At 46.3% G+C, this 14,728-nt stretch overlaps 1 protein-coding gene across 4 annotated transcripts in view; it reads right to left on the minus strand.

Annotated features, from left to right (window-relative positions):
• Positions 1-14,728, minus strand: part of LOC135516427 (cGMP-specific 3',5'-cyclic phosphodiesterase-like) — a 111,737-nt gene that overhangs the window by 32,457 nt on the left and 64,552 nt on the right. For all 4 annotated transcript variants that reach the window (XM_064940741.1, XM_064940740.1, XM_064940739.1 and 1 more), the window contains exon 8: positions 10,425-10,492. In XM_064940741.1, coding sequence (XP_064796813.1) covers positions 10,425-10,492 — 68 coding nt within the window. The remainder of the gene's footprint in view (positions 1-10,424; positions 10,493-14,728) is intronic.

A 14,728-nucleotide genomic window follows, 5' to 3' on the forward strand; every position in this document is an offset into this window, starting at 1 on the left:
CGACTTTAACCTCCCCACGTCTACCTTTGACTCATTCCTCTCTGCCTCCTTCTTTCCACTCCTCTCCTCTTTTGACCTCACCCTCTCACCTTCCCCCTACTCACAAGGCAGGCAATACGCTCGACCTCATCTTTACTAGATGCTGTTCTTCCACTAACCTCACTGCAACTCCCCTCCAAGTCTCCGACCACTACCTTGTATCCTTTTCCCTCTCGCTCTCATCCAACACTTCCCACACTGCCCCTACTCGGATGGTATCGCGCCGTCCCAACCTTCGCTCTCTCTCCCCCGCTACTCTTTCCTCTTCCATCCTTTCATCTCTTCCCTCTGCTCATACCTTCTCCAACCTTTCTCCTGACTCTGCCTCCTCAACCCTCCTCTCTTCCCTTTCTGCATCCTTTGACTCTCTATGTCCCCTATCCTCCAGGCCGGCTCGGTCCTCCCCTCCCGCTCCGTGGCTCGATGACTCATTGCGAGCTCACAGAACAGAGCTCCGGGCAGCCGAGCGGAAATGGAGGAAAACTCGCCTCCCTGCGGACCTGGCATCCTTTCACTCCCTCCTCTCTACATTTTCCTCCTCTGTCTCTGCTGCTAAAGCCACTTTCTACCACTCTAAATTCCAAGCATCTGCCTCTAACCCTAGGAAGCTCTTTGCCACCTTCTCCTCCCTCCTGAATCCTCCTCCCCCTCCCCCCCCCCTCCTCCCTCTCTGCAGATGACTTCGTCAACCATTTTGAAAAGAAGGTCGACGACATCCGATCCTCGTTTGCTAAGTCAAACGACACCGCTGGTTCTGCTCACACTGCCCTACCCTGTGCTCTGACCTCTTTCTCCCTCTCTCTCCAGATGAAATCTCGCTTCTTGTGACGGCCGCCGCCCAACAACCTGCCCGCTCGACCCTATCCCCTCCTCTCTCCTCCAGACCATTTCCGGGGACCTTCTCCCTTACCTCACCTCGCTCATCAACTCATCCCTGACCGCTGGCTACGTCCCTTCCGTCTTCAAGAGAGCGAGAGTTGCACCCCTTCTGAAGAAACCTACACTCGATCCCTCCGATGTCAACAACTACAGACCAGTATCCCTTCTTTCTTTTCTCTCCAAAACTCTTGAACGTGCCGTCCTTGGCCAGCTCTCCCTCTATCTCTCTCAGAATGACCTTCTCGATCCAAATCAGTCAGGTTTCAAGACTAGTCATTCAACTGAGACTGCTCTTCTCTGCATCACGGAGGCGCTCCGCACTGCTAAAGCTAACTCTCTCTCCTCTGCTCTCATCCTTCTAGACCTATCGGCTGCCTTCGATACTGTGAACCATCAGATCCTCCTCTCCACCCTCTCCGAGTTGGGCATCTCCGGCGCGGCCCACGCTTGGATTGCGTCCTACCTGACAGGTCGCTCCTACCAGGTGGCGTGGCGAGAATCTGTCTCCTCGCCACGCGCTCTCACCACTGGTGTCCCCCAGGGCTCTGTTCTAGGCCCTCTCCTATTCTCGCTATACACCAAGTCACTTGGCTCTGTCATAACCTCACATGGTCTCTCCTATCATTGCTATAATGACGACACACAATTAATCTTCTCCTTTCCCCCTTCTGATGACCAGGTGGCGAATCGCATCTCTGCATGTCTGGCAGACATATCAGTGTGGATGACGGATCACCACCTCAAGCTGAACCTCGGCAAGACGGAGCTGCTCTTCCTCCCGGGAAGGACTGCCCGTTCCATGATCTCGCCATCACGGTTGACAACTCCATTGTGTCCTCCTCCCAGAGCGCTAAGAACCTTGGCGTGATCCTGGACAACACCCTGTCGTTCTCAACCAACATCATGGCGGTGGCCCGTTCCTGTAGGTTCATGCTCTACAACATCCGCAGAGTACGACCCTGCCTCACACAGGAAGCGGCGCAGGTCCTAATCCAGGCACTTGTCATCTCCCGTCTGGATTACTGCAACTCGCTGTTGGCTGGGCTCCCTGCCTGTGCCATTAAACCCCTACAACTCATCCAGAACGCCGCAGCCCGTCTGGTGTTCAACCTTCCCAAGTTCTCTCACGTCACCCCGCTCCTCCGCTCTCTCCACTGGCAGACCATGGTGCTTGCCTACGGAGCTGTGAGGGGAACGGCACCGCAGTACCTCCAGGCTCTGATCAGGCCCTACACCCAAGCAAGGGCACTGCGTTCATCCACCTCTGGCCTGCTCGCCTCCCTACCATTGAGGAAGTACAGTTCCCGCTCAGCCCAGTCAAAACTGTTCGCTGCTCTGGCCCCCCAATGGTGGAACAAACTCCCTCACGACGCCAGGACAGCGGAGTCAATCACCACCTTCCGGAGACACCTGAAACCCCACCTCTTCAAGGAATACCTAGGATAGGATAAGTAATCCTTCTCACCACCCCCCCTTAATGACTTAGATGCACTATTGTAAAGTGGCTGTTCCACTGGATGTCAGAAGGTGAATTCACCAATTTGTAAGTCGCTCTGGATAAGAGCGTCTGCTAAATGACTTAAATGTAAATGTAAATGTAAGGTAGAAGCTGTTCAGGAGTCTTTTGGTCCCAGACTTGACGCTCCGGTACCGCTTGCCGTGCGTTAACAGAGAAAACAGTCTATGACTTGGGAGTCTGACCATTTTTTGGGCCTTCCACTGACACCGCCTGGTACAGAGGTCCTGGATGTCAGGGAGCTCGGCCCCAGTGATGTACTGGGTCATACACCCTAGCCTCTGTAGTGCCATATTGTCATATGCCAAGCAGTTGCCATACCAAGCGGTGATGCAGCCAGTCAAGATGCTCTCAATGGTGCAGCTGTAGAACCTTTTGAGGATCTGAGGGCCCATCCAGTGATAACACTTCCCAGCTGGTCACTGCATTATCTGAGTACGCGCCCTGGTAACCCGTCTGGCCTCGAGGCTTTGTGAATGTTGACCTCTTTAAAAGGTCTTACTCCCATCGGCTACGGAGAGTGTGATCTGACAGTCATCCGGAACAGCTCTCGTTGGTTCAGCCTTTCTAGCTCTCGTTGGTTCAGCCTTTCTAGCTCTCGTTGGTTCAGCCTTTCTAGCTCTCGTTGGTTCAGCCTTTCTAGCCTCGAAGTGAGAATAGAAGGCATTTAGCTCGTCTGGTGGGCTAGCATCACTGGGCAGCTCGCGGCTGGGTTTCCTTTTGTAAATCCATCATAGTTTGCAAGCCCTGCCACATCCGACGAGCGTCAGAGCCGGTGTAGTTGCATTCGATCTTAGTGCTGTATTGAGGCTTTGCCTGTTTGATGGTTCGTCGGAGGGCCTGGCAGGATTTCTTATAAGCATCCGGATTAGTGTCCCGCTCCTTGAACGCGGCAGTTCTTGGTTTTTGGAGATGTTGCCTGTAATCCATGGCTCCTGGTTGGGATATGTACGTATGGTCACTGTGGGGACGACATCATCGATGCACTAATTGATGAAGCTGGTGACTGAGGTGGTAAACTCCTCAATGCCATTGGATAAATCTCGGAACATATTCCAGTCTGTGCAAGCCAAAAAGTCAGGTAGCTTAGCATCCACTCCATGCGACCACTTCCGTATTGAGTGTGTCACTGGTACTTCCTGTTTGAGTTTTTGCTTGTAAGCAGGAATCAAAAGGATAGAGTTATAGTCAGATTTGCCAAATGGAGGGCGAGGGAGAGCTTTGTATGCGTCTCTGTGTGTGGAGTAAAGGTGATCTAGTGTCACACCCTGATCTGTTTCACCTGTCCTTGTGCTTCTCTCCAGGTTGACACAAACATGGTCTCTTTTTTGCTTGAGTAAGGCAGATCCAAAATGCAGGTGTTTCAGCCTAGCTCAGTGCTTTCTTTGGTAGGGCAGAGCTTAGGGGTTGGTAATGTTCTCTAGTTGCACTGATTGGCTCAGTGTTCTGTCACTCATGGGGACACTACGTTACTGCAAAATCTACGGGTAGAACTCGAAAATTTGAAATGCCCATCCAAGGAGACTCAAGGTCATTGGCCACAGATAAAATTACATCAAATCATATTATATCTACCACAGCTTTGATTGGACCGATCATGTCAACATCATACTTTCAAAATCTTAGCGAGCAAGCTAGAAGTCATCATGAATCAAGTCGACAATCTACTGGCAAATCCATTTCAATCCTTGTCATATAACAAATCATGAAGATAAATTATAGATAAAGCATATTGGTGCTCATCAGCCATTGGACATTACATTACACAAGTTGGAAATCACAAATTCAACAATGAGTGGTTTGGAAGGAATCAGTGGCTAACTGCAGGTGTTGCAAAGCAAGCACTATCCTTCAGTGGAGTGGGTGTGTGGTCCAAGTCTGGGTTTAAGGGTCTCTTTTCCAAGTTTAAAGGGATACCACTGGTCATAAAAGGATGAATACATTGGCCATGCTGTCAATCCAGCATGATTTCTGCCAAATTCAAAACAACTGGAAACTCGGAACTGGGAAATCTCAGACTTCAGTGAGTTCAACTGGGAACTTGAAAAAAAAATTGCTCAGACTGGGAAAATACGGTCATCCAACTCTGAATTCCAAGTCGGGAACTCGGGCCTCTTTCTACAACATCGACATGAAGATCACCGACGTCATGATTCAACCTAATTTTTTAAAGAGTTCCCAGTTGTCTTGAAAGCACCATAAATCCTGAGAATGCCTGTTACAGTGCAATTCATGTATTGTTCAGTGTTGTTTAGTGGGTTTGCTGGCATGCATCAAAAATATTTTGGAGTATTCCCCGCCAAGATTTACATGCTAAAATCACCACAGGCTAGCCCACACCAAGCCCAACACAGGCTAGCCCACACCAAGCCCAACACAGGCTAGCCCACACCAAGCCCAACACAGGCTAGCCCCCACCAAGCCCACACCAGCCCAACACAGGCTAGCCCACACCAAGCCCAACACAGGCTAGCCCACACCAAGCCCACACCAGCCCAACACAGGCTAGCCCACACCAAGTCCAACACAGGCTAGCCCACACCAAGCCCAACACAGGCTAGCCCACACCAAGCCCAACACAGGCTAGCCCACACCAAGCCCAACACAGGCTAGCCCACACCAAGCCCACACCAGCCCAACATGGCCAGCCTACAACAGCCTAACACGAGCCAGCCCACACCAAGCCCAACACAGGCTAGCCCACACCAGCCCAACATGGCCAGCCTACAACAGCCCAACATGGGCCAGCTTACAACAGCCTAACACGAGCCAGCCCACACCAAGCCCAACACAGACTAGCCCACATCAAGCCCAGACCAGCCCAAAATGGCTAGCCTACAACAGCCCAACACGGGCCAGCCTACAGCAGCCTAACACGAGCCAGCCCACACCAAGCCCAACACAGGCTAGCCCACACCAAGCCCACACCAGCCCAACATGGCCAGCCTACAACAGCCCAACACAGGTTAGCCCACACCAAGCCAATGCAGGCTAGCCCACACCAGCCCAACATGGTCAGCCTACAACAGCCCAACACGGGCCAGCCTACAACAGGCCAGCTCACACCAAGCCCAGCACAAGTTACCACACACCAAGCCCAGCACAGGCCAGCCCACCCCAAGCCAACATGCAACAATTTCAAAGATTTTACTGAGTTACAGTTCATACAAGGACATTTAAATAAATTCATTAGGCCCTAATCTATGGATTTCACATGACTGGGAATACAGATATGCATCTGTTGGTCACAGATACCGTACAAAAGGCAGGGGCGTGGATCAGAAAACCAGTCAGTATCTGGTGTGAACACCATTTGTCTCATTCAGTGTGAAACTTCTCCTTCGTATAGAGTTGATCTGGATGTTGATTGTGGCCTGTGGAACGTTGTCCCACTCCTCTTCAATGACTGTGTGAAGCTACAGGATATTGGCGCGAACTGGAACACGCTGTCGTACACGTTGATCCAGAGCATCCCAAACATGCTGAATGGGTGACGTCTGTTGTGTATGCAGGCCATGGAAGAACTGGGACATGTTTCAGCTTTCAGGAATTGTGTACAGATCCTTGCGACATGGGGCCGTGCATTATCATGCTGAAACATGAGGTGATGGCGGCGGATGAACGGCATGACAACGGGCCTCAGGATCTCATCACGGTATCTCTGTGCATTCAAATTGCCATCGATAAAATACAATTATGTTCATCATCCGTAGCCTGTGCCTGCCCACACCATAACCCCACTGCCACCGTGGTGCACTCAGGAAACGTTGACGTCGGCAAACCACTCGCCCACACGACACCATACTCGTTGTCTGCCATCTGCCAGGTACAGTTGAAACCGGGATTCATCTGTGAAGAGCTTCTCCAGCGTGCCAGTGGCCATCGAAGGTGAGCATTTTGCCCCACTGAAGTCGGTCACGACGCCGAACTGCAGTGAGGATGACGAGTAAGCAGATGAGCTTCTCTGAGACGGATTCTGACAGTTTGTGCAGATATTCTGTTCTGCGGCTGTGAGTCCGGATGGACATACTGACAAATTCTCTAAAACGAATTATGGTAGATAAATGAACATTCCTTTCTCTGGCAACAGCTTTGTTGGAAATTCTGCATGCAAATTGCACACTCCCTCAAAACTTGAGACATCTGTGGTATTGTGTTGTGTGACAAAGCTGCAAATTTTAGAGTGGCCTTTTATTGTCCTTATCTTGGCAAAGGGGAAATGCTTACTAACAGGGATGTAAACACATGTGTGCACAACATTTGAGAGAAATAAGCTTTTTGTGCATATGGAACATTTCTGGGATCTTTTATTTCAGCTCATGAAACCAACACTTTACATGTTGCATTTATAGTTTGTTCAGTATAGTTATATAAACTTAACAGTTTCTCTTGTAAAAATATATGTATGATAGTAACAACTCGGTTGTCTATCTGAAACAGTGTGCCAGAAACCTTTAACACTTGAAAATCATGCAATTATGCATTGAATTAAATTGTAAGAAATTAATTATTTAGAAAATGTATTATTATTAAATAGCAAAGGTGCATTGGCCCATCGTGCCAATGTGGTCATGTTTGTTGGGTTGTTGGTGCCCTATGAGTGAGTGAGTGAGTGAGTGAGTGAGTGAATGAGTGAGTGAGTGAGTGAGTGAGTGAGTGAGTGAGTGAGTGAAGAGGTATAAGAATAAGTCTCCAGTGGATTTGAGTCAAAAACAGTCCGCTCCAATATGGTTGGCACACTGTTTTCTGTGATGTGTGTGTGAGAGTGAGTGTGACAGTGTGTGTGTTGGTCATCATTAAAACTCTCACATCAGAGCTCTCCTTTATCTAGACTAGATATGATTGGATGGTAATAGAAACTGATGAGAGAGACTGAGCAGCTGGAGAATGTGATGGAATTGGCTTGAATGGTACTGGACAGGATAGTGTGTGTGTGTGCCTGTTTGCGTGCGTGCGTGTGTGCGTGCGTGCGTGCGTGTGTGTGTGTGTGTGTGTGTGTGATGAGAGAACAGGATCACAGGTTAACACCAGGGGCTGGATTCCAGCTCCACGAGAACATTCCGGAACAGAACAAAGAGTAAAGCAGAGAAGTTGTTCTGTTCTGTCCTCATCTAAAAAAGACTCCTTGGACATTCAGTCTTTGGGCGAACTATCACAGTGTGTTCTCATCAATGCTGAACCTAGCAAGTAAACTGTGTCAATACGGTGTGTGTGTGGGGGGGGGGTCAAAGCTAACATCCTGCTATTAGCTGTATCCCCTGGGCCCCCGCAGAAGGCTGCAAATGACTGGCTCCCCAGGAAGGAGTCGTCCTGCAGTATACACAGAACAACCTATTTGGCCCATTAGAAGATGGAAACAGAGTAGAACGTGTTTGGGTCTGCCATGCCAGAATGTAAAAGAACGAGACACAATGGGCTGGGGGGGGGCTGGGGGGGGGAGAAACCGCGTCTGTTTCATTTCACTTCTGTCCTCCTGGATGTCTCAGTTTCTTTGTCTCTAACTCTTGCCTGGGAGCAACCTCTCTCCTTCTGTCTCTTCCCATTTTTCTACTGTCAGTAAAGAAGAACACACTCTCTCAGACAAGTAGGCAGACTGACACACACACACACACACACACACACACACACACACACACACACACACACACACACACACACACACACACACACACACACACACACACACACACACCCATCCCGCTACCCACGCTCCCGCCCACATTCAATCCTAATGGCTGTGAGATGAGAGTGGGTGAGGTGGCGATAGATAAAGACTGAGGTGAACAGTAGATGCTCCGACGCCTGGTGGGCTCCGAGACGTATGAGAACAAATCACCCCCCAGGATCAGGGATTCACCTCCCCTCCAAATGTTTATGTAAGGCTTGTTTATTTCCCCTAGAGAGGATGAGTAGTCAACCACTCTCATTCTCCATCTCATGTCCTCCTCCATTTCGTTCCCCTTCTCATTCTCCATCTCATCTCCTCCTCCATCTCGTTCCCCTTCTCCATCTCATATCCTCCTCCATTTCGTTCCCCTTCTCATTCTCCATCTCATCTCCTCCTCCATTTCGTTCCCCTTCTCCATCTCATCTCCTCCTCCATTTCGTTCCCCTTCTCATTCTCCATCTCATCTCCTCCTCCATTTCGTTCCCCTTCTCATTCTCCATCTCATCTCCTCCTCCATTTCGTTCCCCGTCTCATTCTCCATCTCATCTCCTCCTCCATTTCGTTCCCCTTCTCATTCCCCATCTCATCTCCTCCTCCATTTCGTTCCCCTTCTCATTCTCCATCTCATCTCCTCCTCCATTTCGTTCCCCTTCTCATTCTCCATCTCATCTCCTCCTCCATTTCGTTCCCCGTCTCATTCTCCATCTCATCTCCTCCTCCATTTCGTTCCCCTTCTCATTCTCCATCTCATCTCCTCCTCCATTTCGTTCCCCTTTTCATTCTCCATCTCATCTCCTCCTCCATTTCGTTCCCCGTCTCATTCTCCCCTCTCTGTCTGTCTTTCCTCCCCAGTTAAATAGATCTGATAAGCTCACACCAGTTTAAGATTTTTGGGAGTTGGTAGTTGGTGATGTACTGTATGAGCAGCAGCTTGTGTGGTCTGAACCCAATCCGTACGAAAGCATAACCTTCAGGTGATCTTTAGTTGAAATGCCACAATGTCCATTAACAGCCTACTACAAGGCAGAAAAGACAGACAATTTCTGATTCCATCTAGTCAGCAACAATAATTTATTAGTATTTATTTAATATTAATTTATTAGTATTTATTCAGTATTTATGTATTAGTATTTATTTATTAGTATTTATTTAATATTAATATTCGTATTTATTTAATAGTAATTTATTGGTATTTATTTCATATTCATTTATTAGTATTCATTTAATATTAATTTATTGGTGTTTATTTATTAGTATTTATTTCATATTCATTTATTAGTATTTATTTAGTATTGATTTATTAGTATTTATTTAGTATTTATTTATTACTACTTATGTAGTATTTATTTATTAGAACTTATTACATAGTACAGCCATTTTATTCTTGCTACCAAGAATGGTTTAGATAAATAGAAGACAAATCGTTGTTAACCTAAACTGAGTTCAATTGCGTTGAACTCAGTTGGGTTCCAAGTCATTAGACCCTGATCTTGGACAGCTTGTGAAAAAAAAGGCATGAAGTTGAAGGAAGTCTCACTGATTGTTCTAATAGTCAACACTTGACTTTCCATCTCCTGACAGACCTCCCTATTACTTATTAAGACATGAAGTTCAGCTGCCCACGTGGGCACCCAACATAGCCAGTCAGGCAGCATAACAAGTCCGTAGCTCTCCACTTGGCCCTTGGCCTGTGCTTGTTAGGCCATCTCTGAAAGCCTTCCACAAGGGAAGAAAAATTGTCTTTCAATGTGATAGATTACTCCTAAACAGATTGTGATGGAGGAGCTGTCAAATGTGTCTTAAAAGGGGTTCATAGAAGAGTTATGTCAGGGTCCTTTAATAGGGACAGAGCCGGAGCTCCGGATCCGATGTTGTGGCTCTCGCCAAAGGGGGATGATGTAGGACTTCTCTTCAAACTAGAGTCAACTCTGTTAAAGTCAGAGAGGTCTTGACTAAACATCATAGTTGGGGTCAGGAGCTTTTCCTGACCACATTACCTTTCACCTGGAAAAAATCCTGGCCCTACACAAAGATCCTTGTTGGAGGACTCTCTCTTTCACTTCCCCCCTCCCCCACCCCATCTTCATAGGCCTACAAACACAATCCCTCAAATCTTGTGAATACGCAGTTCATTTATACTACCAAGTTTAAATCATAATCATTGTAAATAATGATTGTCAAATTTAAAGCCCTTCACATTGGATTGGGGTAGTATCTCATCCCATCCACCAACTATGTCTAGATACATAGCAGACATATTTGTTATATTAGACAACCAGTTTCAAATTATCCATGTTTAATAGTTAGAGGTTATCGCCTTACCTTTTGGGGGTGTCCATGGCCTCTCCCAGGTCCTCATATTCCATGTGAAACACGCTGGAGAAGGAGTTCTGGAACATACAACCACCACAACAGCAGCCATTACTGACTACGAAGGGAGAGAGACATGCCAGCCCAGCAACCCAGTGGGTGATGTGGCTTAGCTAATGCTGTTAGTCTCCAGTGACAGTACACACAAACTCAGCATAGCACAGACCTCAAAGGGGGGGGGGAGAGAGGAGAGAGAGAGATAGAGAGAGAGACGGAGAGAGAGAAGAGAGAGAGAGAGATAGAGAGACAGAAGAGAGAGATAGACAGAGAGAGACAGAGGAGAGAGAGAGAGACAGAGAGAGAGAGAGAGACAGAGAGAGAGAGAGAGAGAGAGAGAGAGAGAGAGAGAGAGAGAGAGAGAGAGAGAGAGAGAGAGAGAGAGAGAGAGGGAGAGGGGGAGGGAGATAGAGAGCGAGAGAGAGAGAGAGAGAGAGGTAGAGAGAGACAGAGAGAGAGAGACAGAGAGAGAGAGAGGAGAGAGAGAGACAGACAGAGAGAGAGAGAGAGAGAGACAGAGAGAGAGAGACAGAGAGAGAGAGAGAGAGAGAAAAAAGTGTGTGTGTTTGTGCAAGCCGCGAGAATACTAAGCATAATGATGATACCCGATGGTAGCAGCATGTCGTTTTTAATTATTAAACCCAAACCATAGCCCTAACTTTAACCACTCGGGATGAATGACTAAACAGTTAACCTCTGCATTGTTCCTGTTTTGACCATGCAACCATGCTGAATTAATGCGCCAAAAATAGACATTTGTTTATAATACGTTGAAATTTGACTGGGAAACTATGAGATCTTGTTGGTCTGTGTGTGTGTCTGCGCTCGTCAGGTTTGCATGGGCCCTCATGTAAGTTAAAAATTCCTGAATGCTGATTGGTTAAAACAGCATTCGAGCCAGTGTCTATTCCACAAGTTATTAACACCGGCTAAATCTATGATGTTAAAATGCCTATTTACTCTGTACCATCTGACTGCACAATCCACTGTCTCATCAGCCCAGCCAGGCAATTTATAAACTTGATCTTCACTATAAAAAACATCTAGACATTATCTCACATTTCTTTTAGACTAACATTTAGTTTTCAACAGCGGATATTTGTATAAACCTTGCTGTCTGTCTCTCCGACATTTGCAACATTGTTTCAATATTCTAATTCGATCTCCAGCTGTCCCATAGTAATGAGCGTGTTGGGAGTCGGGACGAGACAGACAGTCAGGCAGCGTTTCTCAGCCAGTCGAAATTATGAATCAGCTGGCATAATTTGTATGGATTTATACAAAGACATATCAATTGAAAAAAGTGCAGCTAGTTTTGTTTGCAGTCTTTCCAGCTTCAGATTGAAGTGATTGTGTTAGCTGTGTTGTTGGCTAGCTCCTCTGAACAACAATGTCCTGATGAGTGAGCACATTATCTATGCCAAGCGAAATCGCGCCACATTACCTCATTGTTATAGATGTATCCAAATAGTCACTAGAAAACAGCTTAAACAAATGCAAATGCAGTTATTTTGCTGTTATTCTTGCTGCACTTTTTGACGTGACTGTAAATTAGCCATAGTTGGCCAGCCAGTTTGGCAATGGAACATTTAGAACGAACGACTGGGTTGCGTCCATAGATATAAAACAAAAAGTCGGAATGACTGGGTTGCGTCCATAGATATAGAACAAAAAGACAGAATGACTGGGTTGCGTTTCCGGCAACCAAAACGATAGAACAAACGACCAGCCGGCTTGGGTAGCAACCCTAGATTTGGGTCGGGACTATATCTTGTGGCAGGCTGAAATAGTATGAATAAATTCATCAAAATCAAGTTTTTAATGAAAATATGTCAATCATTATTTGAATATGTTGGTAACCCATTACATAAAAGTGATAATGCCCTCGAAGCCGGTGTATGAAAGATATATTTGCATGGTTTGTCGGCAAATACCATTTAAATGTAGAGGTTTTTTGCATTAGATATATTTACCATTTCATATGGAGACAGAAACATAAACCTTTTACCTTATCATAAGTAGACATAATTGCAAATTATTAAATCCTTCCAATATAAATTTAAAAAATGATTTAGTTACGAATTGAACTTTAAGTAAATGAGTTAACTCTTCACATGGGATGATTTCACTGAACAACAAAAGAAAGGGAATATTGAATGATCCTCAATGATCCATCGCATCTCCCAAAAACGTTTTCAACATACATCTGTAAAATGATAGTCTAGAAACTAAAGCTTTGGTTGTCTTCCTCTCAGGCTTCCATGTCTTCTCCCTGGACCTCAGATGGCCACCAATTTTTCAACCCTTGTATTGGTCAGCCTGTTGCGTGCTTTGGTGTGTGTGTGTTCCCAAACAAGGACCAGTTGCGCTCTGAGGCGGCTGTGTTTGTGGGATTTGGAGGATGATGGAGGCAACAGGGGAAAGAGCCTCAGATCCACAAAGTCCCTTCCACGAGGTGGCTGATATGTTGGCACGACTGCCATATTACATCTCCATCCCAAAACCCTTGCTTGAAAGTGTATTTCGCCAGACTGCCAAGAACCTTGCCCTCATTCAGGCCAAGGTGGCGAGACACGGTAGTGATGACACCATAGGCCTTGAGCTCTGCACCAGACAGGATGCTCTTGCTAGCATACTTGGGGTCCAACATGTACACTGCGGCGTGTATGGGCTTCAGGCAGAAGTCTTCACGCTTTATGATGTATTTCAGAACTGCAGTTTCCTCTGCTTGGAGCAACAGTGAAGTGGGCAGAGCAGTACGGATTTCTTCTCTTACATCTGCAAGCAGAGTCTGAACATCAGACAGGATGGCATTGTCTCCCTCAGTCCGTGCAATGGCTACTGCTATAGGTTTCAGGAGTTTCAGGCTGGTTACCACTCTGTCCCAAAATAAATAATCCAGGAGGATCCTCTTGATGGGGCTGTCCACATCGGCAGACTGTGATATGGCCATTTCTTGGAGAGACTCCTTCCCCTCCAGGAGGATGTCAAACATGATGACAACACCACCCCAACAGGTGTTGCTGGGCAGCTTCCATGTGGTGCTCTTTATTCTTCTCACTTTGCTTGGTGTGGTAGATTGCTACTATAACTTGATGGCCCTTCACATGCGCCTTAACCATTTCCTTGGCTCTCTTGTAGAGTGTATCCATTGTTTTCAGTGACATGAGGTTCTTGAGGAGCAGATTCAATGCATGAGCAGCACAGCCAATTGGTGTGATGTGAGGGTAGGACTCCTCCACTTTAGACCAAGCAGCCTCATGTTCGCAGCATTGTCTGTCACCAGTGCAAATACCTTCTGTGATCCATTGATGACTACCTTCAGCTCATCTGCAATGTAGAGACCAGTGTGTCTGTTGTCCCATGTGTCTGTGCTCTTGTAGAATACTGGTTGAGGGGTGGAGATGATGTAGTTAATAATTCCTTGGCCACGAACATTCAACCACCCATCAGAGATGATTGCATACAGTTTGCTTTCTCTATGATTTGCTTGACCTTCACTTGAATTCTGTTGAACTCTGCATCCAGAAAATGTGTAGATAAAGCATGTCTGGTTGGAGGGGTGTATGCTGGGCGAAGAACATTCAGAAATCTCTTTCAATACACATTGCATGAGGGGCATCGGAGGTGAACTAGTTGCATACACAGCTCGAGCAATACATTCATCTGTATTTTTCAAAAAAAAACATCTGATTCCAGGAGGACCATGAGCTGTTGCTATCGATAAGGTGTCTGATTCATCATTTCCACCTCGAATAGAAGCAGAGTGACTTTTGTCAGAGGTTGCTTGTTGTGAGCGCTGAGGGAACTTTATGCACTTGACCAGATGATTCTGTATCTTTGTTGCATTCTTCACATATGATTTGGCACAGTATTTGCACATATACACAGCTTTTCCTTCTACATGAGCTGCAGTGAAATGTCTCCGCCCATCAGATAATACCCGTGGCATTTTCCTGTAAAAATTTGAAAAACAATTGTAAAAAAAAATAAACACAATTCCATGTATATATAAATAGTTAAGCAGATAGATTAAACAATCTCTTTGTAAGATAAATGTTTTAAAATGGAACCTTAATGGAAACAGGTGAATTAACACTTCTCAGTTAGCAGGCTCAAGCAAGCTAAAACCCATATGGTAGCAACAACTAACTAGCAGAAATGGTTAAGTTAGAAATTATTTAAACACACTTTGCTGTCGGCTACTATTTACTAGTTAACAAAAAATCATGTATGTCGTATAAAATATATTCACCCCA

Source organism: Oncorhynchus masou, chromosome 27, assembly GCF_036934945.1.
Source record: "Oncorhynchus masou masou isolate Uvic2021 chromosome 27, UVic_Omas_1.1, whole genome shotgun sequence".
NCBI classification, from domain to species: Eukaryota; Metazoa; Chordata; class Actinopteri; order Salmoniformes; family Salmonidae; genus Oncorhynchus; species Oncorhynchus masou.